We start from the raw sequence: 26,769 nt of genomic DNA on the forward strand, positions 1-26,769 counted from the left end.
CAACCGCCACCGCAGGGGCCACTTCTCCATTTTAAAAGGTACATTGTTCCGCCAGGCCGCCCTTTCTTCTCGGTAGCACTAAAGGTGTTTTAAATCTTTTACCTACCTGTTGGGTTGGCCGCCGCTCTCTCTTAACATTGTCTTTCAACTTCTGCATCCACCTTTTCAAAACTGTTAACCAAAGACTTGACTGCAGCTACAAGAACATTTCGCTCTTGGGCCCTTGCCCTGTACCACGGACTCTGGCACAGGCCTACTGACGCTGGCTACATTAGTTAGAACTGCCTTCTTTAGATTGATTCTCAACTAGAGCTGTGTTGATGCACCTACTTCTTATAACTACCCTTTTCTTAACCTTGTGAAACGCCATTTTGCTCAGTTTTCATTTAAGTATTGCTTATACTGATGCGCTGTCTTGCTTAATCTGGTTCACAAACTTATGGGAAGTGTTGCTAGGGTGTGTAAGAAGCTATTTCTATATAACTTGTGCTTTCCCTCCCTTGTGAGAAATTGATAGAGTATCGCTCGTGTGTGGTTTTCACTGTGCCGTTTTGCTCAGTTTTCATTCAGGTTCACTTGGTCTACAATTTAACTAGGGAGTGTGTATATTTTTCATCTGACTTATTTAACTTGCTTTAAGAACTGTGATAGATGTGTTTAACTAGAAGTGTATAAAATAAATGTATATCTACTTTTTAATACAAAGCTTTGGTCAGTGTTTCCTTGTGCCATAGTACTGTAGGACTATTGTGTAAACCCTGAATACTGCTCATCTCCCTCTTGAGATAAGTCTGACTGCTCAGCCACAGCTACCAACTAAATCTTTGTGGTACGGACTGATACCAAAGGGGATTTATTGCTCTCACCTGTAGTCCTAATCTTGTGTAGTGCTCAGGATTCTTCCTAACAAGCACCCACCACCCTTCACTGCGGCACAGCAGCCACTTTATACAACATTTTCACCCTACCACTCTTCAATGACTTGGACAAGCGCAGCACAGCCTATATCAACGACACACAAGTCCTACTGCCTCTAACCGGCTCCTATGACCAGGACTCAGCTGCCACAGCTGGCATCTACACGTCCATACAGATGTGGATGGCAGCAAATGGTTTATGTCTCAAAGGAGAAAAAACAGAGATCCTCTTGGTAGGCACCAAAGAAACACTCAATCTCAACCCCCAATACAGGACCTTCAATATTGACAATAGACCATTCACTGTATCATCAGCAGTCAGAACTCTAGGTGTTTTCCTTGACTCCTCCTTGTCTATGACGTGCCAAGTCAGTGCCTTTGCATCCTCGGCAGCCCTCACCAAAAAAACGCTATCAGACCATACCTATCGATCAAAAATTGCCTCACTATAGCTAGGGCTACAGTTGGTGCCAAACTAGACTACTGTAATGCCCTCCTCCTGGGAAGCTCTTCCAAAAACCTCCATAGGCTACAAGTCACTCAAAACAATGCCCTCAGACGCATTGAGCATTCCTAAAAGGGAACACATCTCTCAGGCGAGAAGAGACGTGCAGTGGCTGCCAGTTAAAGATCGCATTTTATTAAAAACCATGGCTATCACACACATGTGCCTCGCTCGCACTGCCCCTACCCATCTGAAAAGATAACCCCTATCAAATCTGCCAGACCCATCAGAATGCACTGCTCCAACCAGATCCACGTCCCCTCCTTCAAAAGAGTTAAAGCAGGCGGCTCCAGCTTCCTACATCTAGCACCCGAATGCCCTGCCCAATGCACTCAGAAATGAAGCATCATACACAGTCTTCCGTAAAGCACTTAAAACTAAATTCTTTAACTAATGTAATGACAAACTGCTCGCCAATAACTAACCACTGCAACTTCTTGTGATCTTGTTCCACTGTAACCAAGGAACATGTAATTTTGCCTGTGTTAGGCAGAAAACTGTGCAGTTCCCTCTGGGACCACTGCAAAAGATTTAAGACTACAGGTGTTTGGTAGTAAACCCACTTGGTTGCAGTCTGTACCACACAGATTCACTTGGTAGCTGTGGCTGAGCAGTCAGACTTCCCTCAAGAAGAGTTAGGCAGTATACAGAGTATTCACAATAGGTCAAGAGCACACAATAGAACAAGTAAACACTGACCAGGGCTTGGTGTAAAAGAGATATAATTATTTATTTAAAACCACATCTAGAAAAACACACAGGCACTAATAGTAAGCAATTCAAAAACACGGTCACTGAAAGATATACACTCCCTTAAAAGAATATTAGACAAGTCTTAAGTAAAGCCCCACTTATTTTCAGACAGCGGTGAGCGCTTAACGTAGATGGCACTCTAATAGTTCGTTTTAAAATGGGAGAGAAAAGCAGAGAACAAATTGAAACAGATCCCAACACTTTTACAAGAACATAACAAGAGAGGAAGGCAAAGTAAAACCGTGAATTCAGAGTCAGTAGGCCGGATCCGCTTTAAGTGGATCGAAACGAAATGTGTCCAAGGTCACACGGTTGAAGTGCACAAAAGTCTTGTATTGGTTCAAAAAGGAGTTGGATCAAAGAAAGGGACCAGTTAGAGTGTCAAGGCGGCCAGCCCAGTCCAGAAGGTTAAGGAGTTATTATTACCTTGTGGCAATCTTTAGAAAGGGAGGCCTGGCGGACACAGTACCTTGAAGTGGTGAGAACACTCCAGCGGTGGCAGTTGTTCCCGGCAGCGGGTGCAAGTCGGTGCTTCGTCCGGGGGAGGAGAGGATCTCGTCGTGGAGGAAGACAGGAGTCTGTTGCACTGCCAGGGAAGAAACCAGCCGCGGAGTTTCTCAGGTACAAGGAGCGGTCCGTTGATAGAGGTTTCAGTGGTGAGTGGCTATCCGGCCGCTGGGGTGCTTGGCACGGGCAGTTCGACCACAAACCGGTCTGGGGTGCGAAGAAACAAAGGTAAACTGGTTGTGCCCACCAGTCAGGTGAAGAAGCCTCTCCAGCCGGGAGATTTTCTCGGTCGTCGGGAAGTGGCGAGTCGGTTCTGCAGGTTCGTGGTAGGTCGGCTAAGCTTCTCCCTCGTCGGATTCTCAGGTCCTGTGGCGACTTCTGAAGTTCCAGTCCCCAAAGCCCTGCTTTTATGCAGCATACCCCCATTCACTCAGCCTAGGTGTCAATCAAACTTGCTAGTTGTTGAGCCGGCCGGCTCACCACCTGGGCCAATCACAGAAGAGTGTGACTTGAGTTACCAAGGTAACTCAGTCCAGGGTGCCTAAACCCCCTCCCACACACCCTGTGGTACCCAGACAGAGTGGCACCACTTTTGGAGGCTTCTGTGGAGAAGCCCGCCAAAAAGTGGAACAAAGGGCCTGACTTGGGTTGGAGTCACAGAAGAGAACACGGACGCCATTTTAGAATCGAGTCTTGGCAAAAAATACCAACCAGAGAATTAATATTGATTAAATAAACCGGCGGTATGTTCGAGGCTATGAGAATTAAATAACTAAAGTTGGTAGCCTCGAACAATGGGAAATCCCATAGGGAAATATTCGCGGTCGAATATAAAAAGTAGTTTCCACTGCCACCAGCCAAAACTCGATCAGGGGGGACGGAGATGTGCCCCCTCGACTAACAGACCCCGGGGCAATCGAATTGCCCCGACCAGTACGTCCACAATATGATGGTTTGTACTGGTTTCTGTTAATAATTTGGGACTAGTAAAGCCAATGGTGACATTACATGCCCTGGGAGACAGTAGTCAGTCCCAGGGTATGGAGTCTATGGTGGAGGGTCACTATGACACCCCCGTGTTACTGCACGGAGGGTGCTGTGTAACACATAGTAAAAACACATGAGACCCTATGGAGTAAAGGACCCCATAGCCCATAAAACACATTACCAGTCAAAGGAATACCATAAATCATGTCCAAGAGTGGGAGAAAAAGTCTCACTCTTGGCAGAAGGAAAAAAACAAACTCCAGAAATCCAGCAAAGCTGCTTGGGGACTCACTAGGTTAGGAAATTCAGCATAAAGAGAGAATTCTCCCTAACAGCCTGTCGTCTGTTTTCATTATTGTTTGCACTGCTTTTTAACCTGTACCCATGTTCGAACTAAGCAAGCCTACTATAACAGCGCCACAATGCCAGAGTGCCGTTTGTGCGCTATATACATTTAAATAAAAATAAAATTAATGAACACATTCCTCAGACCGCAGCTGGTGCGGCGTGCGATGTAGGCCAGATGGCCTTCTGGAATTGTCCAAGAAAAAACACTCAAAGATTCTGCCCTTAAGGGGCGATGACAGATGCCGACAAACGGATCCCCGTTGTCAGATGAAGAAACCATAGAGCACACAAGCTCGTTCAAACAAAACTAGGAAGTTCCTAGCAAAAAAAGCATGAAAAACGCAGAAAGCTCCAAGATCGAAACACATGGACTTCCAACACTTGGACATGCTGTAAAAATCAGAAGATGGCTGCAGAGGAGGGGCTTAGGGAGAAGGCAGTCATTGGCTCGGGGCAGTATGACCCAGAGCTCAGTGATTGGTTTATAGGAGAAAGTTTATAAGTGAAAGTCTGTTTTTTCTTTTACCGAGGATTCCTTGCCTGACGGGGAATATTAATGAGCATATGAATCCATGCCAGACGCCATGCGGGAGAATACAGTTTATCAGCCATAAGCACCCTTGAACTGTGATCACTTGTGTCGGTCTTACTTTGATACCATGCCTTCCTTACACTGTCCAATCAGGGCGGGTGGCTGTTCAATCAGGACAGCAAGCCCCCCGGTGGGAACTAGATTCGCACATGCACAACAGAAGACAAAGGGCTGAAAAGTTTCAGACTACACCCTCACTTCCTGCCTTCACAGACACTTTGTAGCCTTGGCGGTCTACACAAAGGGATCCCCAGAAGACAAAATTTCAACCAGGACCTTCCCCCACCTAGGATGGCAGTGTTAGAGAGAATTTTAATTTCTGTGCCAATTCCCTTTAACCTTGAGAGACCTTGACTCCTGAGTGAGTGGGACTTTTTTCTCACTCTTTCATGTGTTTTTTCTGACTAGCATTTTTGTGTTTCTTACTGTTTAATGGAGTCTGGTAAATTCCATAGGCATCTGCTTTTTGCATTGTGAGACAGCATCATTTGTGCAGTGCCACTGAAAAATCCCTTGAACTTCTCTCAATGTTTAACTACATTTTCTTGGGTGAACTACTGTCCAAGAATAGTAAGATTATTCCTGTCTTACCTACCTTTTCTTTTGTGGGTCCAACAAACACCACCCTTTGTGGAGTGCTAGGGGGTTACATAGTAACTTCTTTATCCCACTTCTCATGTAACATTCTGTTACACAAACTAACTTGAATGGCTGGTGGCAGTGGTTTCTTTTTTTTACTAACTTGTCCCATGTACCTGCAGGCTGATTCCTCAGCTGCAGTACAGCACTGAAGGGTGACCCTTTTCTCAAAATGGCTCCAGTCTTCTTTTTTTTAGCCATTTCTTTTCAGTTAGTTCCTTCTGGGCTTTTACTCTATTTTAATTGGGTTTGAATTCATTGTGCATTTTGACTTTGGCGGGCTTCAGTGTGTCTAGAAAGACAGGAAGTGAGGGATGGTCCCAAACCTTCACTGTCCTTTGTCTCTAGGTGTGTCTGAGTGAAACCAGTTCTGATTAGCCAGCTGGCTGTCCAGGAGGACTGCCACCCTGTTGGGTGATTGATAGCCTAGCGCTGTGAATGAATGGGAACTTGCTTAAAATGTGAGGTTTTTGGGACTAGAAGCAGAGTTGACCACTGGAGTACAACATCTGACTAAGAAGACATGAAGAAAGACCAGCAGTACCCTCCAGGACTGCAAGTGCCCGGTGTAGCCCTGCAGCTGTGCGGAACCTCTTTTTCATTTCAACTGGGAACACCCATATGTGATGACTTCCTCCCTTGGGCTGGTGGGACCAACTAGCATTGAGAAGAGTTTCATTTTGACACAACACCCTACTTGCTGTGACTTTCCAAGACTGCAGAATCCCAATGTCCAGGGACCCCCGACCATCGAGTGCATTGTCTTCCGAAGTGCAAATAAGGACAAAACGTTGTGGGAATGCAGAGGACCCTACAGAAGCAGGAAATCTTCATCCGGAGCCCCCTCACCAGAGACCAGGACCAAGGGATCAAGTAACTTCCAACCAGAACAGTTTGTTCTTCTTGGGCGCTGAGAAAAAGGTGTCAAAACCACTAAAGGCCACTGCATCAAGGAAAATCCATTGCTCTCTCGAGTGCTGCCGGAGAAGCCCACCAGACGTCCTCCCTTTCGTCACCACGACCAAGGACCAGGTACATGGGCCTGCAACACTACAACAGGAAAGCATCCAGCTGGAACCAATTCTTCAATTCTCAGGTACTGTGGGTTTTGGGGGACATCTACCTTTTGCCATTTGTGCTGCTTCTTAGCTTGGGAGGTACTATTTTAAACCCTTTTGAGTTGACCGCAACTCACCTGCATTGGCCTCGCAGTTTGTGCTTCTTCAAGGTGGCTCCTCTTGATCTTCAGTGATTTTCTACTGCACTACTGAATATTTTAAAACATGGTTCTAAAAAGAGTGCATCAGAACTTTGAACTGGCCCATTGACCGACTTTGGCTGTCCTGGCTCCCTAAAAACCCCTTTCTGAATGTATTAGCTTTGACAGTGCTTGTTCTCTTACAGGTTTTAGATGTTGAACACTCTTATTGATGGGATAAAAGACTGCCTACACCCCTCTGGGAGAATCTAACAGTTTTACTACTTACAAAGTATTTTCTGATCTAACCTTAACTTTTCCCTCCTTGAAACTCAATACTGTAATGGTGATCACAAATCAGTGCTAATACTGACCCCAAATGACATCATTCAGTGTGCTGGAATATGTTTAGAACAGGTAAAGTTTACTTAACTACTGTATTGCCTCTTGTTGAATCAAATCCTAAATGATATTAATGTTACTATCAACCCCCCCAATACAATGTAGATTAACCCTTTCCCAGCTATAGAAGTAAAGAATGTATGACTTTTTGGAGGGGCATATCAAAACACAGTCATAGGTTAGAAGAGTCTTCAGGGAGCAAGGACAGACAATGTTGATTCAAGAGGAGCTCAGGCACTTCTTTCAGGTAAGTAAAAAGTCGTGCACAATGTTAGAGAATTTTGTAGAAAAATAAATCACTGTTGGGCCACAAGCTGGGAGGCTTGTGATGGGCAAAGCTGCACGCAACTCTGCAAAAGGCAGCAAATGCAAGTCTCAACTGAGAGCAAGCAAGCTACACAACAAGCGCTGAGTACCCCTTAGTTCTCAGTACCTGAGGTCTGAAGAAATTGGTTCCAGTTGGCTTCTGTTCCTGTTGTTGTATGGCAGATCCTGTTGTTCTTGGGCCTCAGTCGTAGGGATTAGAGGGAGGATGTCCGGGGACTCATGCACTACGATTCGAAGGTTGGCGGCAGCAATGGGCAAAGTTCAGATCAGCAGCATTTCGCAGTTTCAGCTTCTCGCAAATAGGACCACTGCAGTTCTTGGGCACTGTGTGGACTTTCCTTGCTTCTGGGGTCCAGCATTCGGTTGAGGTGGCTCAGACTTGGTCAGTCCTGCTTTAAGGGAGTCCGGAGGGTCTTCCTGGAACTTGGGTCTGGCTTAAAAACGATGCACTTAATTTTGGTGTTCCTGTCCCCTGGCACTCAGTTCCTGCAGCAGCAATGGAAGTACAGCCTGCAGAGAGCGGGTTTCCAGTCGAGTTTGTCTTGGGGTCGATTGGTTCCACCAACCCAAGGGGAGAAGTCGTCCTTTGCAGGGCTTCTCTAGTCGAGGCGAATTCAGAGCTTCGGCACTGCAGCAGGGCTTCACCGGGCAATCAACGGTCCAGGAGTTTCAGCAAGCTTCTCTTCCAAGTTCTTCTTCGGATTCCTTTGTCCAGTGGTCGACTCTGCCTTCCTTGCAAAAGACCTCGCCTTTTATGCAGGTTTCTCCCATCCATTCGCAGCCTACCTGTCACTAGCACAGCAGGGTGGCTGTCCTTGAAGGACAGCCAGCCGGCCAATCACCTTTGGGTGCATTCCTGTAACCAAGGAGACTAAGCACAGGGAGTTTCCGGCACCTCCCTCGCTTCTTGCCCTGCCAGACACGCTGGAGCCAGAGGCAGGCTTCACCAGTGAATCCCGCCAGAGACGAAACAAACAAAGGGACCAAACCTGGTTTGGCACGCAGAGTAAATCTCACAAAGGACCTTTACAACAAGAAATGGTGAAAAAAGAAGACCAGGGCCTTTTTGACAAAATGGGCACCCATTGGAGCTATACTGCAGCTGCAAATGCAGCCTGCGGTAAAAACACACAACGGTAGGAAAAAGTTAACCACTGCCACCAGCCATTAAATGTACAAAGTGCAACATAACAATGTTTCATGAGAAAGTAGACAAAGGGGACACTAAGTAACCCCTTCCTCCCCCCAATACTTTATGGAAAATAGCGTGTGCTCGGTCTACAAAGTTACAAAAGGTAAGTTGATTTCACTTTACTGCTCTTTGAAACATTAGTTTAACCAAGAGAAGGTATTTAAACCTATGAGGAATCTAAAGGACTTCCTTGTGCCACTGTACTGAAGGTGCTGTGTGTCACAATGTAAAAAGATGACGCCTATGGAGTTTGTCAGACTGCAAAACCAAAAGAAAAAGTGTTCAAATCAAATAGAAATGCATAAGAGAGTGGGAAAAAGGTCTCATTCTCTATAGGATAAAAATGAAAAGTCCTTAAAGTCCAGAAAAAGTGCTGGGGGGCTCCAAGTAGAAGAGAATTTGCACATTTCTGAGAATTCTCCCTAACAATATTTATACTATAACTTTAAGTGTATAAGTGTTTACTTGGATACCTGTATTTACTAATTTTATTGTACAGCTCACATTACCCTTCTTAAGATATTTCAAACAACAATGGACCAATAGGATATAGGATGACACTGCATCTGCGGGATGGAGGTGTAGGGAGACTCCACATCCATAATAGCCAGAATGTCATTGGCTCTCATCTCCAACCTCGGTGTGATTCTTCAACACCTAACAAACACAGGCACTCTTTTTCGTAGTCTGTTTGCAGGACCACAATCCCTCCCCCTTCGTCGGACGGCTTGATTATATTCACCTGTACATCGCAGAGGTTTTTTTTAAAACTCTCTCTTTCTGGAATTGTCAGATTGTAGGGGGCATAATTCTTCTTTTCAATGATCTTAAGCACCTCTCTAGTGACTATTTTCAAAAGTTTCAATTTCCAGCGGAAATGTATGGGGGGGTCAAGTTTAGAAAATTACTGAAAAAATGAAAAACTTGACGAGAACGGACCTTCATGGCAAATTCATGCTTGAGTATTTGAAGGCGGGGATTATACCAGAGGGTCTACAGGTGAAAAACATCCCGAGAATATTTGTTGACAACACCAAATTTCAAAAACCTTTAATGGGGTTGGCAACAAATGTTCTCGGGATTGGATAATTCTAATAGTGGAAACAGCAGAATAGGAGACCAAAAAACAGGGGGGGGGAAGAACTGACAGAAAAAAAAGTGTTTGGACAATAAATCATTAAGGATGCAAAAAAACAATTGGAAGATTTAGAAGTAGAGATAAAAACATGTAAACAATTGAATCTCGTTCGTAAAATCTTTAAATTGCAGAAGGATAACACAAATTATAAGGAAGATTAAATGTATCCTTATTTAAGGGAAGGTGTCTTCACAGATCAAGCAAATGCTCAAAATTATTGAAGAAACAATAGATTTGTATCTTTTTCTAACACCTCAGGCTCTTCCAGTGGCTCGGACCCCTCTTTAAATAACCAAGCCGGTTCGGATACAGGTGGAAGAGGAGGTCAATCACAACAACAGGATTTTTATCGAGGGAACCAAAGGGGCCGTCCACGACAAGGGCAAGGTTCCCAGAATGCGTACCAGACAGTGGTATCAGAATCAATGAATAATTACCAAATATCCATTGTCAACCATCGGTTACGCTAAGCACTGCAGAATTAGGTTTACTCTCTAAAGGTCTATCATTTGTTCCGGTGGCAAAAGCAGATTGCTTTACAACCGAATTGGAACTACACAGGTTCTTTCGAAACATGCACCTCAAACATTACTTCGAGGTTTATTTGCCAAAGCAAAGAGGTGAAAACAGAGAAGAGAGACTGATTACTACACCTAAAGGTGAAATCTACGTTCAATCCTTCCTTACATACATGTCCCTCAGAAATTGAAACCTTTGAAAATAGAATCACTAGAGAGGTGCTTAAGGTCATTGAAAAGAAAAATTACACACCCTACAACCCTACAATCTGGCAAGGGCAGAAAGAGAAAGTTTTAAAAAGAAACTGCGATGCACAGGGGATTACAATCAAGCTGGCCGACAAAGGAGGATGGATTGTGGTCCTGAAAACAATAGACTACGAAAAAGAGTGCATACGTTTGTTAGGTGATGAAGAATCATACACTAAACTAGACTGTGATCCCACTACTAGGCTGCAGGATGAAATCCAAAGTCTTATTACACATGCAGAGAGAGAAGCCTGGGTAAGCAATGATGAGTCGCTTTCTTAGGAAAAACCATCCGAAGAAGACGGCCTTCTACATTCTACCCAAGATTCATAAAAATAAGACCAATCCACCTGGTAGACCGATTGTTGCGGCTATTGATTCACTCCTAGAGCCTTAGTCGGTATATGTTGAATTCTTTTTGAAACCTTTTGTGGAAGAAATGCTGTCCTATGTGAAAGATTCGGAAGATATGATCCGAATCACACACAGGTTTGAGATGAGAGGCGATTAAATTCTGGCTACTATGGATGTGGAGTCTCTCTACACCTCCATCCCGCAGATGCAGTGTGTGGAGGTATTCGGTAACTATCTGGACAAAAGGGCCGCTCCGCATACTCCCCCCGACGGGCTTCATTTTAGAATGTGCACGGATAGCCATGACGGAGAACTTCTTTATGTTTAAAGAACATCTACATAAACAAAGAGGGGTGAGCATGGGGTGACTTTCGCTCTTGATGTAGCCAATTTATTCATGGCTGATTATGAGGAAAAGTTCATATCTGGAAGAGGAAATCAACTGGAACAACATGTTGATCTGTACCAGGCCCTGAGGGTCTAGTACAGATATATAGACAATGTTTTCATTGTCTGGGGGGGCACCAGTAACCCGCTAATACAGTTTCATAATTGGCTAAATACATGTGACAGGAACATTAGGTTCACAATGGAATAAAACAGAAGATCGTTTTCTGCATTTGATTATTAGAAAGTCGGCAGATAAGTTGGTTACCACTCTATAACGGAAACCTACCGATAAAAATATATTACTTCATTTCTCTAGTTTCCACCCTATAAGGGTTACGGCAGAATTTACCCTATGGACAGTTTCGGCGAATTTGCAGAAACTGTACAGAAAAAAATTAATTTGTTAGACATGCAGGACAACTGAAAGACTATCTGAAAGAGGGTATCCTAGGAAATTGATCGAAGACAATCTTAAAAGAGCTTTGAATATCAGTCGAGATATATGCCTTATCCATCGTGAAAAACAAGACAGATTGGTATGTGTCACCACATTTAATCCGGTGAGTAATGACATCAAGAGGATTATTTATCGGAATTGGGATCTAATTAAACAACCAGGCAGTTTATGTCAAAAACCAATGTTTGCTTTTAAAAAAAAGTCAAAATTTAAAGCAAAAGTTAGTGCATACATAGCCAGAGAAAAAAACGAGAACAAACGGTACTGAATCAGTGGAGACTACCGCCTATTGTGGGTCATCACAAGTGTGGTAATTGTGTGGCTTATCCTTTTACAGAGACTAGATTGGAGTTTAATTATGGCAAAGTCAAATGGCAGCTAAAGACTCACCAATTACAGATTAAAAAATGTGATTTATGTAATCATCTGCCCTTGTGTGAGTTACTGTATGTGGCAAAACCACAAGAGAGGTGAGACAACGAATTGGAGAACAAAGGAGTTGTATCGCAATATGGTGGCGGATAAACCCCTAGTTGACCACTTTGTTCAATACAACCATACAGATATGGATCTTAAGTGGTTTTGTTGCAAAGTATTAGACCACTGAGTAGAGGGGGTGATATGGCGACAGTCCTACATAGAATAGAACAGCAATGGATACAAACATTAGACACAGTAAGACATGGGCACAATGTGTCCGTCGAAAGGAATGCACTTATAGCACATTAATTTAAAGTCCCCCAGGCTCTCTGACGTTTGGCAAGAAAAGAGAAAAATAGTTTAGCTCCTGCGTCACTAAGGAGGGAGAGATTTCCTATGCAAGATGACTCTAATCTATTACTATTGATGTGCAGTATTGTACTAGAACACACTTGAAAATATAGCCATGATAAACAATACGAGATGCTAAGAGATCTAGATATATAGCCGCGACAAATAACATATGTCGTTAGGGACCCGTATAGCATGGGTTGTAAATAACTAATATCTTTCCAGTATTATTTAGTACAGGAGAGTAACATGAGAATGAAAGTCAGTCACTGTAAGGTTAACTGCCTAGCAGGTTTGAGTCATGGTCTGGCCATACTACAAGACAGGTCATGTGCATACAGTAGAAGGGCTATTTCCAATGACCGAAGGGTTAACATTTAGTTTGTTTTGGACCTCTGTTTAAATAAATAAATTATTGATTGTATAGGGAGTATACTAATTCCATTGAAAGAAAACTAAAAATAAAATATTTTCTTTTCCAAAAATCATACTGAAAATATCAAAATAGGTGTTCAATTTGGGCTACAATACCAAAGAGATTCATGTAACAATATGAAGTGACATCAGGAACGAGACAATGGTAGCATGTCATTGTGACATGGCTAAAGGCAAAAGGAGACAGATGCACTGTCCTCTTTCTATGACCATAGGGATTGAATATAAAACAACGGTACGCAACGCAGTCGCTTCTGTGTTGTGCGCGTGACCGCCCGCGACAGAGTCAGATTGCACTGGAAAAAACCTGTAAGAGGTAAAAGACACGACCCAGTTTTTATCGCGGTAAGCATGAGAATGTAAGATACATCGCTTAACGTGAGGTGAAGAGGAGTGGAGAGCGAACAATGGTGGAGTAAAAATGTGTACATTTATGCACCTAAATTTTGCATAAGAACGAAGATAGCGAGAACAGTGTGCTCAAGAGGGAATTAGTAGAATAGCAATGGCAAATATGTGATTATATAATGTAGAGATTTGTGATAAACATGGTTTCAATACATTGAGGATGGGGCTATTTAGTTACCATTTTGTACTATGTAGAGGTAGGTGCATTAAACTTCTGCTTTGCCGAGTGAAGAGTCAATGGACAAATCGGGCTGTTATGCATGTGATGTGACAATAACAAGCTTGTAATCATGATGCTAAAAGAGGCAAATAGTATTGAGGCATACGTTTTGGAAGTTCGTGTTCTAACATTGAAATATATCTAAGGACACCTTCATTTGCCTTTTTTTGTTAAAGGGACATTTGGTCGGTGTGGCAAAAATTAAGAATAAAGACTGAAGTCACCCGAGTTCGACTCAGTTCGACTGAGAATAAGGAGGGGACACCATTAGGAGTGACCAAGTCTTATGTCTAAAATATAGATTTAAGTAATGGAATGTGCATATGGCGGGTACGCCCATAATGTGATGAGAATACATATAGATTTTAATGAAATATTTTTTCTTTTTAGGAATCGATCTAAATAGATAGGCTTTGAGGTTGCCCTACCAATATCTATGTAGTACTGGTGATTAAGAAATAGAGAAGCAATCAAGCAGACACTGCACGTATTGGAAATGTAAAAGACGCTCCATAGACGGAGATTAGAATGAGAGCCCTTCCTTCATTAAGGATACGTTTTTGACCAGAAGGCGACTTAAGGCGTTCTGTGGCATTATATAAGTGAGTGTATGATGCTTATACTGAGCTTTTTGTGCCTGAGATTGAAGTATAGCGATCCTAATTAAAAGACCTGATTTAATGGGGTCACTGTTATTGCATCCTTGTTGGTGGGTCCATATGTAATAGGATACACGTACAAGTGTGATGAGGATTTATCCATCATATCTGATGGGAAAAAAAAAGCTTCCACTCACTCAGGAGAATCAGTCCAAAAATCCAATAGTCTAGCTAAAATGCTGAAGGACTCAAAGTGGAGAGACTTTCATTCAAGAACCAAAAACTACCTAACAGCCATTATACAAAAGGATATGACTATAGCAAGTATCCTAACTGCACACTTCACTGTAAAGTGATTTGTGCAATTGTAACAATACAAGAATTCACAAGGAGAGAGAGTCTCTGAATACTGATAGTCTTAGGGACTAGTCAGTTTCCCCATAAGAATGAGCAAAACAGGCAAGGGAAGTAAAGCAGAGGACTTTACTTGCCTCCAAAAGCGAGGATATGGTTCCAAACAATCAGAAAGAAAGGGTGTCCCATAGACATCCATGCTAGGAAAGTATCAAAAAGAAAATCTTTCCTAACAACTAGCCACTGGGACAAAGCCAGAGGCATCTTTACCAAGATAGCCAACATATTTTGCCACAATTCCTCCTACTGCTACAGAGTAGTAAGGAAGGGTAACTTCACAAGTGTAGCAGGTTCTTCCTTAGAGTCAAAGTACACCATGGTGCAGGGCAAAGGAGTGGCTGGCACTTCTTGACGGAAGAAGGCGAGTGGTGTTTATGTTTCTCATAATCTTTTTTTCCGTTTCCTTTCAGAGATGACATTCATCCAGTTTCTGGGACTGATCGCTGGAGCAGGATGTTTATCCATCAGAGGTCAAAGGCTTTGATAAAGCCTAGGATTTGGTAGTTCTCTTCTTACTCTAATGCATATCCGCTCACCAATGCCTTAGTGTCCATTGATCGCCAGGAACCACAAACACTGGTTATAATGACCCGGAACTAAGCACCAAACATTGGTTTAGAATGAATGCAGACATGGAATTCCCACAATCTTTGTGGTGCTTTAATCCCGGAGACTTTCCAGAGAGACAACGCTCATGTCTAAATTTCAAAGCATCTGAGCTCCAAAGTAGCATCTGAGCACATGGATGACTCCATATGAGCCATCAATGATGCCATATCCAGAGGCTCCAATGACGATAAATGGAGCTGATTTGAGCCCCCAGTGGCAGAAAACATTTCTGAAGTCAGACTTTCGCCTAAAATGAGATCTGTGGGAGTAAGGAATTCATTAGAAACATTCACAGACCAATGCAAATAGTGTGTTGACTTTTGTAAATCGTGCTACTTACCTTGAAGGAGTAGAGCCTGTGTGTAAAACAGTCTTTCCTGTAGTGTCCATTCTTTGAATTACCAGGTGATCAAGTACCATTTTCTTCTTTGCTCTTTCAATGATATCTTCCTCTACGGATCCCTTTGTAACTAACCGATAAATGTTAACCTGTTAACAAAACAAGTAAAGGTAGTTCTTTACAAAAGCAGGTATTCCACTAGAAACTGCACAAACTGTTTTCCAGTTGATGTGAAGTATGTAATGCTTCTAAACGTGGAGAGTTATTTTAGAAAGCTCATTAGGAACTGCCGACATCCAAAACAAAACTAAAATACACAGACAATATGCTACTAAGTATATATGCGGATTAAAAGATAGCAGTGAGGCTAAATTAATGAACTAAATAAGGTTCTTTTGTCCTTACAATGGTTTATACTGTGATACAAAACGCCTCACTTTTTATTGAGAGTTTTGCCCTCAGGAACAGAAATCGGCAAGATCTAATTAAACAGACAAAGCCAATAGTTTTGGCATTCTGTGATTAGCGCATTGTACATTTTATGAGTGTGAAATTGTGTCAAAGAAAGGTATCTGCTCAAAGAACATGCAAGTTGAAGGGCTGGTTCAACATGCAACTTTTTAGGTGAGCGGTTAGACTATGCAGACTGCCTAAAATAATTCTAATATTTCACATTGGCAGCTGAGGAATGAAGCCTTCAGTTTACATAGCCTCAGTACTATATGAAAAAGCTTCATGTTAGGACAGTTTTTCGCAAAGTCCAACTAAGGGATTCATAAAACCATATATGTGACAGTACAAAACTCCACTCTTAGTATAAGACATTTGGTAGCATAGACAGAGCAGCCAGGCTTATTTTAGGAGGGAGAGAGGGCTGTAGGAAGGTACAAAGAAATTGTAGCATACATACGTCCAAAGAAACACTATGTATGATTTATTATAAACACAAATAAAGCAAAGTAAAATCTTTGGAAAGGTAGGCCCTGTTACATATTATATAAACACAATCATAAAAACCAACTCAATACTTATGGTATACAAACCAAAAAATAACCTTATTTACAAGAGCATTAAGAAAGTCAAGGTGAGTCAAACCTAAAGTTATGCATTCAGAATGGCAATTTCCTATTCTTGGGAAATAAGACCAAGTTAGTTATGCTTGCGGAATACAATAAGTAATTCAAGGGCAGCCGGCCCTATTGGTTCCAACTCACAGTGTTATTCAGTTACAGGAACAACTTAGTTAGACCAACACTGTTAAAAAGATATCTTGCCACTTATGTAACTGGCAATTAAAATCGTGGCTGAATTCGAAGGTCTGATTACAAGGCCCTGCACCCTTGTCTGGCCTTGTGCACAATATCAACCGGTTCCCACAAGCTCAGGAGCATACTTGAAGCCATCCTCGTCAAGAGTGAGAGTGCCCGAGCTCTGTGATCCTGTCAGGTTGCCACATTTTGTACCTCACGTTAGTAAGGTTCATTGGAGAATAGGGGTTTTCAGATACATTTCCAGAAAGATAAAGAGGAGTTAGTTGAAGTATTAAGTGAAATCATTTGTGAGAGTATTACATTTCCCTTAACTCACTTGCATTTAGACAGATGAAACAGTCCCAAGCCAAGATGGTGGAACACAGCCTCTGCAATGATTGGTTGATTTTACTGAAGGCAGCAATGTGTTGTCATTTAGAATTTTCATGACTGTTATAAACTGCCTTTCATTAAAGTTGTCAACTGGTTAGGTCACGTTATTGATAGCTCCAGTAAATTAAATCTATAGTTACAAGTTTTCAAGTTTTTAGTCTCTTGTAATTGTAAAAATATATTCTTTTAAGCAATGACACAAGAAAGAAGTTTTTGAACTCGACATCGAAGACTTTCTTCTAGCACCAGTTTGCTGAGCATCTGAATCGTTTAAAAGAACAAGAAACTAAGCTAAGTGTATTTTGTGAAAAGAAAAATAATTTACAAGACTTTCTTCATAAGACTTTGTAGACTCTTCTTAAAAAAGAAAAGAATTTATTTTAAGAAAAGATAATTGTAAAAATGCAAAAGAATTCAAGTGCGCATCTTTAATTGTATTAAGAATATTATTTTTTTTGGAATAAGATTGGCGCGCAAACTAATTTACCAAAATACTAATTCTAAACGTTATTTACTAACTTTAAACTAATATTTAATGATAGTAGGTTGCGTTCGCGCAATTCGTATTTTTTCGTTCGTGCAGCTTTCGAGTAAAGGACCTTGCGACGTGACGCTGCGTCGCGGCCATTTTGGATTATTTTTCGGATGCGTCGTGTATTCCTACAGACTTCATTTCTTCAAGACTTTTGTTGAATGATAACGCTCCGATTACTAAACATGACAGTTTAGTAACGTTCAAGTGAGCGACCTTCTAATGTAAATATTTTCAAGTTATGAATCCTTGCTGAATCGGATTTACCTACGGAATAAAAAAAGAGATAATATCTGAAGGTATTTAATTTACATATTTAGTGATATAGTTACACAGCAGCGAGTTCTAGTCACAACAGTAAAAGACAATATTTTTGGGTATCCTTATTGTTTATATAACAGCCAGAAGCTTTAGAAAAGAAAAGAAAGAAGATAGACCATTGAAGAGAAGTTATACTGAGCACCAACGGTAGCAGCAGCAATCTTTCCAAGGCGGCCTAAGGGCAAACAAGGTTTAGGCAACAGGTAATTAGAAAAAATAATTTCATTTAGAAAGAAATAGTTGGAAAGAAAGAATAATAATAATGATTAAGGTTGTATTTTCCTTTTAGGAACTCAACTGACTAAAAACCCATCCACAAAGGACAATCTGAAGTACCTGCAGTGGGAGTTCTTGTCTTTTGTTATTTTCTCCATTCCCCTTTCCCCTTGGGTTTGCCTGGCCAATAGTTTTATTAAAGCAGGATTGTTGAGCAGGCAGGCTTTGTGGGTTTGGTGGGCCAGCTTCACTCCTGCAGGATCCCACTACTTCAGTCTTTGACAGATCCAAGTGCAATATCTATCTCGCTACATAAGATGTCTGCCACTACTACATCGGAAGGAAAGGCGTCCTCAGGGTGTGGTGTAGCCCTCAGCACAGCTGCCAGTTTATGAGACTCTGATTGGTCTGGGGAGGTCCAATCAGGAAACGCCTGCATGGGCCGGCAACCTTAGAGACCCCCAGCTCTTTTGCTGGACTTCAGGCCTTTTAATTTTTATCCCGTAATGAGACCCGTTTCTTACTCATGTATTTTTGATCCGATTTGAACTCAGTACTTCTTTATATTTGGTGTCTGACAAACTCTGTATGCATCTACTTTTGTAGGGTGACACACAGGACCTTCAGTGCAGTGTCACAGAGAAGTCCTTTGGATTTCTCATAAGGTTCAACAACCTTCTCTTGAGTAATCTACTGTTCCCAAGAGTAGTAAAGTGAAATTGACACTTACCCGTTTTCCCCATGTAGGTCCAGTATACTCCATCTTATGTGGAAGTACTGGGGGGTTACTTAGTAGCCCCTTTTCCTACCTACTAATGTAACATTTTTTATGTTACCCTCACTACAATTAATGCCAAAAAGGAGGAACGAAAGAAAAAGAATCCATCGACACACTAGCATACATTTCAGAAAGCACAGAGAACAAGAACAGAGGAGGTAGAAGTTGATAAAACGATAACAAAATACTTCCAAGATCCATTGAAAATGGGTTGGGTCCCACATGGAACTTTTGCAAGAACGAAAGTAACCTTCAAACATGAAGTGCCACCTAAGTATATTGCAAAACAAAAACAAAGAAAGAATAGATGAAACATGGGCATGGATCCCAAATGTTTTGCAAAACAAACGCGAAAATAGCCACTCAAAAAACACGAAACGGCCAACTCTTCGAAGAACGGACTTGAGAGTGGCACCGCGGAACCTAATGCGTTGAACTTCGCATACTGGAACACCAGAAGGTTCTCTCACCTTATGACTCCTAATGACGTACATCTGGGAAGTTTTGACATACTATGCTTGCAGGAGACCTGGTTGGTTGAAAAACCATACCTTGTGTCATGATCTGTGCTTCCAAAAGGTCAGAGTTTTCCCAACTCCCTTGGAAGCAGATCCATAACCCAGGTTCCGAGTGCCAACCAGTCCCAATTGGGACCTTTTGGACCCAGTCCTGGCGCCAGTGGCACCAGGCTCATAAATATGCCCAGTCCCAGTGCTGGAAGCGCCGGGCTCATAATGCTTGGGTGGACTTACCTGCAGCAGACCATGCTGCTTACTTGCCTGCCAGTTGAGCCTATGATCCTCTTCTGTTTGGAACTACTTTTCCTGTTGGGTGGGGCAGGAGCCACTCCCTAGATTCAGAACACTGGAACTCTTCTGGAAAGCAGGAATTCTTTTCTTACCTAGGCGTGGCTGTGGAAGGAGACGCCTAAGCAATACAGGAGGCTATTTAAACCACACCCGATGGATGAATCTTGCTTTGCGTTATTCTGCATCCTCTGCAGCAGAACGCTCATCGTGTCTTCTGCATCTGATCCTGGGCCTAAGGAAAAAGGCTTACCATCCTGAATCCAGTCTTCAGCAACACCTATAAAGACAAGAAAGAACAGGTTAGCATTACGGTCTTCAGTGACAGCTCTTCACTTACCTGGTCCATCGGCTGTCACCAACGCCTCGCGCTGCATTCCGGCATCTGAAAGACAAAGGCTTACCTACTCTTCGTGCGCTCCGGAGGTCTTCACACTGCATTCCGGCATCTGAAAGACAAAAGCTTACCAACTCTTTGCACGCTCCGGAGGCCTTCGGCGCTGCATCCCGCATCTGAAAGACAAAACAAGGTGCGTTTAAAGACATTGGGGAACTTTAATACTCACATGCTATTACTCCTTTCCACATCTAACCCAGTGGGTATTCCGGCACCCTGCAGCCGCTCCGAACCTGTACCTGCAAAATAAAAAGACAGTTAGAGCGCATCGTGAAGCAGGCAACAACGCTTACTTACGTGCTTCCAGGCGCTTCTATTCAGCACACGGGCTCCATCTTCAACTCACTTCAGCCCGTCATCCGCCATCGCCAGAACCCTGCAAAACAAGAAACATCATTACTAAAGACTTTAAAGACATTAGAATTACTCGAAACTTACCGTTCGTGCAGTAAACGACGGACAGCAGTCCTCTGAAGTCAAGAGGCCTGCTCCGCTTATCCAGTGAAGAAACTGGTTACAGCACCCTGCCCCGAGGCAGATGGAGAGCACGGCGTTCACTTACCTAAGGTGAGAGCGTTAACCTTTGGGGTTCTACAGGAGAAGAGAAAGGGAAGAAGAGAGAGACATTCAATAACCCAGTTACTTAATCCCATATTTTCTATCTGCAGACATCTTACCCTTCGAGTCAGACATACAGTGCACAGAGGTCCAGCCCAAAGAGCCAGCCGTGTGTTACACATCACCTTTGACCGGCGCCTCTACGGGAATCAGGTGAGCGTTACACCTTGACGGATACAAGGTCTTTGTCTCACCAGCACAAAAAGGAGTCAAGGGCAGCCCGAATTCAGGGCTCTTGATTGCTCTTCGTTCCGGTATAGGTTTACAACATTTAAAAATCCTAACCGCAACGCTACTGATGCAAGCAGAGCGTCTACATTGGAATAACACAAAAACGATAGGAGAAGAAGCGGGAGGAGACCGGGTGATTATAATTAACACTTATTGGAATCCTCAGGCAACTTAAAAGGAACATTTTCTACATGCGATGGAAAAAGTAATAGATGAGGCTTATATAGAACATAAAGTCAAATATCTCCTCATCTGCGGAGACTTGAATGTTATTTGCCGAGAAGGAGAAAAACGAAATACAAGGTCGAGAAAAGAATCTCTAGCTGTTCAAAGAGGCAACCAATGGACAGCACTAATGTCATCTAGAGAATTACATAACTTACACCTGACTCGAAAGCATGACTCCCTTGCAAATCCCAACATGGGAGCGTGATGGAACGCAAGCAACAATCAATCACGTATTCGTGTCAAGAGACCTATTGTCACTTATAACGTCCTTTGAGGTCATAAGGACGAGAAACAGTGACCATAATCTGTGAACAGACTCATGGGAAACACTGCAAATTTTGAAAACGACAGCTCAAATCGAGGGAACCAATAATGGAGCCCGAGTGAGGCTTACAGCACATAACATCAAGACCCCAACACAAAGATATCAGAAGTTGGACACATTGGAAGTCACCAATTTAGGAGGCGTAACAGTTGATTACCACTCTCTGCTGATCACATGAGTAAATAAAAAGAAAACATCCAACAGACTATCTGCTCCACCCACACACAGTTATGATGAAATTCTGGTTGCAAAAAGAAGAGCAGTTCGGAAAGAACAGAGAACAACCATAATAACAAGAAAGTGTTAAGACACTAACAAAGCAGCGTACGCAGCAAAAGCAGTACAAACATTGGGTTAAGGAGCATCGAATAAAACTTGTCAGCAAGACTCCGAACATATGCTCAGGATAATTTGTGGTTTTAAGACGAGAGAACTTTGGTCACTAGTAAGAGACGTAACAAACTCAACGAACAATACCTTACAAAATAACAGAAAATAAACTGGTGAAGCACTTCACAGAACTTTTCGCAAGACCTACAACAATCATCACTAAGGAACGACAAGTCTTCATCATATTGGGTTGTTCCTTACGACAGAGACCATCGAGGAGTCAATTTGAAAACTAAAAACCTCAAGAGCACCGGGCTAAGATGGGATAACCAACATAGATCTCAAAGGAAATCGACAAGAATGGGCCTACTTTATACATCTGGTATTTAAGAAGTGCGTAGAAACACATACAATTCCAAGCTCCTGGAAAACTTCTACTGTGGTACTGATTTTCAAAAGAGGAAGCAGCAAAGAAAATCCCAAGAACTACAGACCAATAGCACTATTAGACACTATTTGAAAGATCTTCGGCTCAACACTACTGGCACGCTTCCAATCATGGGCAAAAACGCCCCTTGTGCTGATGCCTTTCAAGCAGGATTTGTTAAAAAAACATCGGTACTACAGCAAATATACTGTTGATGACCAGTCTAAAAGGAAAGATCATGGAAGGCAGTTCTAGGGCATTTGTGGCGTTTATAGACCTGGTCCAGGCTTTTGACCAGGTCAACTGCAAGTCCCTATGGAAGAGGCGGACCACTTGGAAATGTCCTAACTCCATCCTTGACCCAGTACGGGCATTCTACTCTGACACCACCATGAGAGTTTGCCTAAACCAACAAGGCACTTCGTCTGCAGAGATCATAACAGAGAGAGGTGTAAATCAAGGGTGCCCTTTGGCCCCAGCACTATGCATCATATACATAGGAGACTCCCATACCGAAGAGAAGAAAATATGATCATTCCCTCCCACGTTAGGCGACACTAAAACAACTTGCCTACTATACGCGGACGATCTGATCCTTCTAGACCAGACAGCAATTGGTCTACAGCGCCATTGGGACAACCTTTCTGCGTATATAAAAGAAAACATCTTGGAAATAAACAAAGACAAGACGAAAATAAAGTCTTTGGAAACAGTCCCCAAGAAAGGTGAACAACTAAGATGGTTTCTGGATTGTGACCGGATAGAAAGATGGACTGAAATCAAATATCTGGGGTGACCTTAAGCAGCAGTCATAGGAAAGCCGATGCAAAAGGTACTCTTAGAAAGAACAAAATCTCTGGCAGCACAAACCAGAGCTGTGGATAAGAAATAGGGAAGGTTCTCATTTATTCCAGCGATAAACTTCTATAAGGCAAAAGTCATCCCATCCTTGTCCTATGGCGCCGAGGCAATGCCCTACATTCCATCACCAATATGGGTAAAACTGGAGGGCCTTTACTGGCAGTCAGTTTTGAACCTGCCAAAATCAACCATGGCCTCAATAAGAAGAGAAAAGTCCTTTACCTCAACACAGACGGTTATCGAACGCAACAGCATCATGTTCTACAGAAAATTACTCCTTCCAACTCGACTGAAGATACTGGACATAATCGGTGAAGAAATCAAAGGGGGAAAGAACCAGATGCTAACAGAGTGGAAACTGAAAAACCAAACAATTTTGTAAGAAGTGTTTAGCACTAAGAAGAACTGATGACCAATCCAAACAAGGTAAATAAGAAAATGGCAGGGTACGACTGGATTAAGACTCTGGACAAGGCCGCCAGCAATAAACTGACCGCTAATATTCCGATTAATAGAAAAAAGCTAAATGATCTTCCGGAATAGCTGAAAAAGTTTCCAAACAAAACTCTACACAATACCTTTTTGAGGGCTTGTCTAAACCTTTAGCCAACAAATGAAATTCTGGCAATAAGAGGAGCATCCCCTACAAATATATGCCTGCCCTGCAAAGGTGGAGAAGATGTTGAAACAGTTAGACATCTCCTGCTTTCACGTGAGGGAACAAAATCTCTCAGAGCCATCTAACCGAGACCCCACTTTCTCAAGATAAAAACATTTGATCAAGACGACTGGTTGTAAAGTCTAATGAGTGGAGAAAGGGTATCATGGGTGATTGCAATGACATTTACACGCCACAAAACAAAAGTCTGTAAAAGAGACAGATACAATAGACAAAAAATAGACCAATAAAACTGACCTAAGGAAACAAGGAACAAATCAGCCTGGAACACTTCTATGGTGTTAAGAGCATTTTGGAAAAGAAATTAGCTTAATCTATTAGAAAATATGGAACTGGATTTTTGTAAAAATAGTTTTTCAATTAAATCAAAAGAAAAATATATAATAATGGCTGGTAGCAGTGGTTTAATTTTCCTACCATTATGCATTTTTACCGCAGGCTGAATTCTTAGCTGCAGTAATGCACCCATGGGGGCCCATTTTGTCAAAATGGCCCGGTCGTCTTTTTTCGACATTTCTTGCTTGTGAGGTCTTTCTTGGGTTTTACTTTGCAGACCAAGCCAGGTTTGACACTTTTGTTTGTTTTGTCTTTGGCAGGCTTCAATGCTGAAACCCACCTCTGGCTCCAGTGTGTCTGGCAGGGCAGGAAGTGAGAGTTGCCCGAAACTCCCTGTCCTTAGTCTCCTTGGTTACCTGAAAGCACCCAGTGCTGATTGGCTGGCTGCCTGTCCTTACAGGACAGCCACCCTATTGTATGAGTGACAGCTGGATGCAAATGAATAGGAGAAACCCGCATTAAAGGCGATCTCTCTTGAACAGAAGGCAGAGCCGATTACTGGAGGAAACATCCGAAGAAAGAACTTGAAAGAGAAGCTTGCTGTACCCTTCCGGACCGTTGAACTGCCTGGTGAAGCCCTGCTGCAGTGCTGAAGCTCCAACTCCATATAGACTAGAGAAGCCCAAAACAGACAACTTCGTCCTTTGGGTTGGTGGGACCAACTGACCCCAAGGCAAACTTTGCTGTAACCCCTCTCTCTGCTGGATGTACTTCCTTGCTGCTGCTGGACCAGAGTGCCAGGGGTCAGGAACACCAGAAATGGGTGCATCGTCTTTAAGCCGGACCTGAGCACCAGAAAGATTCTGAGGACCCTCCCAGAGCAGGACGACCCAAGACTGAGCCACCTCAACAGAGTCCTGGACCCCAGAAGCAAGGGGAGCCCATAAGGTGTCCAAGAAACGCTGTGGTGCTATACACCGGTAGCTGAAACCGCAAAGTGCTGCTGATTTGGAAAGAGCCCATAGCTACCGCCGACCTTCGAACTGCAATGCAGACGTCCTCCCTCTTGTCTCCACGACTGAGGCCCAGGACCTGCAGGACTGATATCTGGACAGAAGTCAGCTGGAACCTATTCTTCCAACCTAAGGTACTGTCTTGACTGAAGGGGTACTTCACTCTCGTCTGTGGCTTGCTTGCTCTCACTGGCGACTTGCAGTAGCTGCCTTGTGCAGAGTTGTTTGCAGCATTGCCTTTCAGAAACCTTACAGCTTGTGGCCCAACAGTGATTCCTGTTCCAACAAACTGTCTAAATAAGATTGTGCAAGACTTTCGTGCTATCTGAAGAAGTGCCTCAGCTCCCTAGACATTTTTTTATTGACTTTGGCTGTCCTGGTTCCCTGCAGACTCGTCTGACCCATTGACTTTGGTTTCAACTGTCCCTCATAGGTGGTACATAAGTTGCTGTGAAAGGTCTAACCTTGACTTCATTGGAAAGATTGCAAAGATTTCACCTATTCTGAGAACCCGTTAGCCTTTTTCCTTCCCTAACCTTTTCGACAACCTCAGTATTGCAATTAAGTATCAAAAGTGAAGTATTAATGTCCACAGTCCCCGGTAATTGGAAGTGTGTATGTATATATATATATAAGCAGTAGTTTGTTTGTGCCTACACCTCTTTGCGCCAAATTTCTGATGTAAATGAATAAAAGTACGTAGTCAAGTTTCTTCAAGTATATTTTCTTAATTTATTTGATATATGTTCTGCCCATATGGATGACACGTGTTTCGGCGTTCCATTGGCGCCTTTTTCAAATCCGGGCCTTATTGAATGTAATGCGAATCTCTCTTTCCTTATTTCCGGGAATTAGTTTTTAGTTGAAGTGTATCACGGTAGTTCCAGGGTTAAATCCCACCTCTGGAACTACCGTGATACACTTCAACTAAAAACTAATTCCCGGAAATAAGGAAAGAGAGATTCGCATTACATTCAATAAGGCCCGGATTTGAAAAAGGCGCCAATGGAACGCCGAAACACGTGTCATCCATATGGGCAGAACATATATCAAATAAATTAAGAAAATATACTTGAAGAAACTTGACTACGTACTTTTATTCATTTACATCAGAAATTTGGCGCAAAGAGGTGTAGGCACAAACAAACTACTGCTTACTTTACAAACGGAGCTGAGGGACTCTATGTCTCCGTGTTGACCTACATCCTTGCGACACAAGAATAAAATAATAAAATAAGAAAACCATTGCCAACTTTAATAGCACTAACATACGGGTCGCGAGAGTACACCTTATGAGATCCTCACTCAAGAAGTTCCTCACTCAGTATATATATATATATATATGTGTGCGTATATGTATATATGTGTATGTGTTTGTGTGTGTGTGCACTAACGGCACTATGATTTTGTCTTGTCTGTTCTATGTATTTGTGTCAGCGCTTTGAGGCCTGTGGACGATTTAGCGATTTATAAAAAAGAAATGGAATAGAATTCCTGGTCCTTCGTCGTGGTGACAGAAGGGAGTATGTCAGGCGGGCTTCTTCAGCAGCACTCTAGAGTGGAGCTCTGCAGCAACGGATTCTCCTCGATTCAGCTGCATTTTGTAGTTTTGGCGCCTTTTTCTCAGCGAAATATAAGAACAGCCGTGTCTGGTTAGAAGTTAATTGATCCCTCGGTCATGGAATCTGGTGAGGTGACTCCGGATGAAGATGTCCTGCTTCTGTAGCGTCTTCTGGATGCCAACAAAGTTTTGGGTGAATTTGCACTTCTGAAAACAATGCACTTGATGATGGTAAGGGGTCCCCCGGGCATTCGGATT

At 42.7% G+C, this 26,769-nt stretch overlaps 1 protein-coding gene across 1 annotated transcript in view; it reads right to left on the reverse strand.

The window, feature by feature from the left end:
- The window catches only part of CHD1 (chromodomain helicase DNA binding protein 1), a 2,212,767-nt gene that overhangs the window by 1,092,898 nt on the left and 1,093,100 nt on the right, over nt 1–26,769 (reverse strand). The window contains exon 20 of the mRNA XM_069625454.1: nt 15,270–15,418. Coding sequence (XP_069481555.1) covers nt 15,270–15,418 — 149 coding nt within the window. The remainder of the gene's footprint in view (nt 1–15,269; nt 15,419–26,769) is intronic.

This window comes from Ambystoma mexicanum, chromosome 6p (genome assembly GCF_040938575.1).
Source record: "Ambystoma mexicanum isolate Mex_15411 chromosome 6p, UKY_AmexF1_1, whole genome shotgun sequence".
Classification (NCBI taxonomy): domain Eukaryota; kingdom Metazoa; phylum Chordata; class Amphibia; order Caudata; family Ambystomatidae; genus Ambystoma; species Ambystoma mexicanum.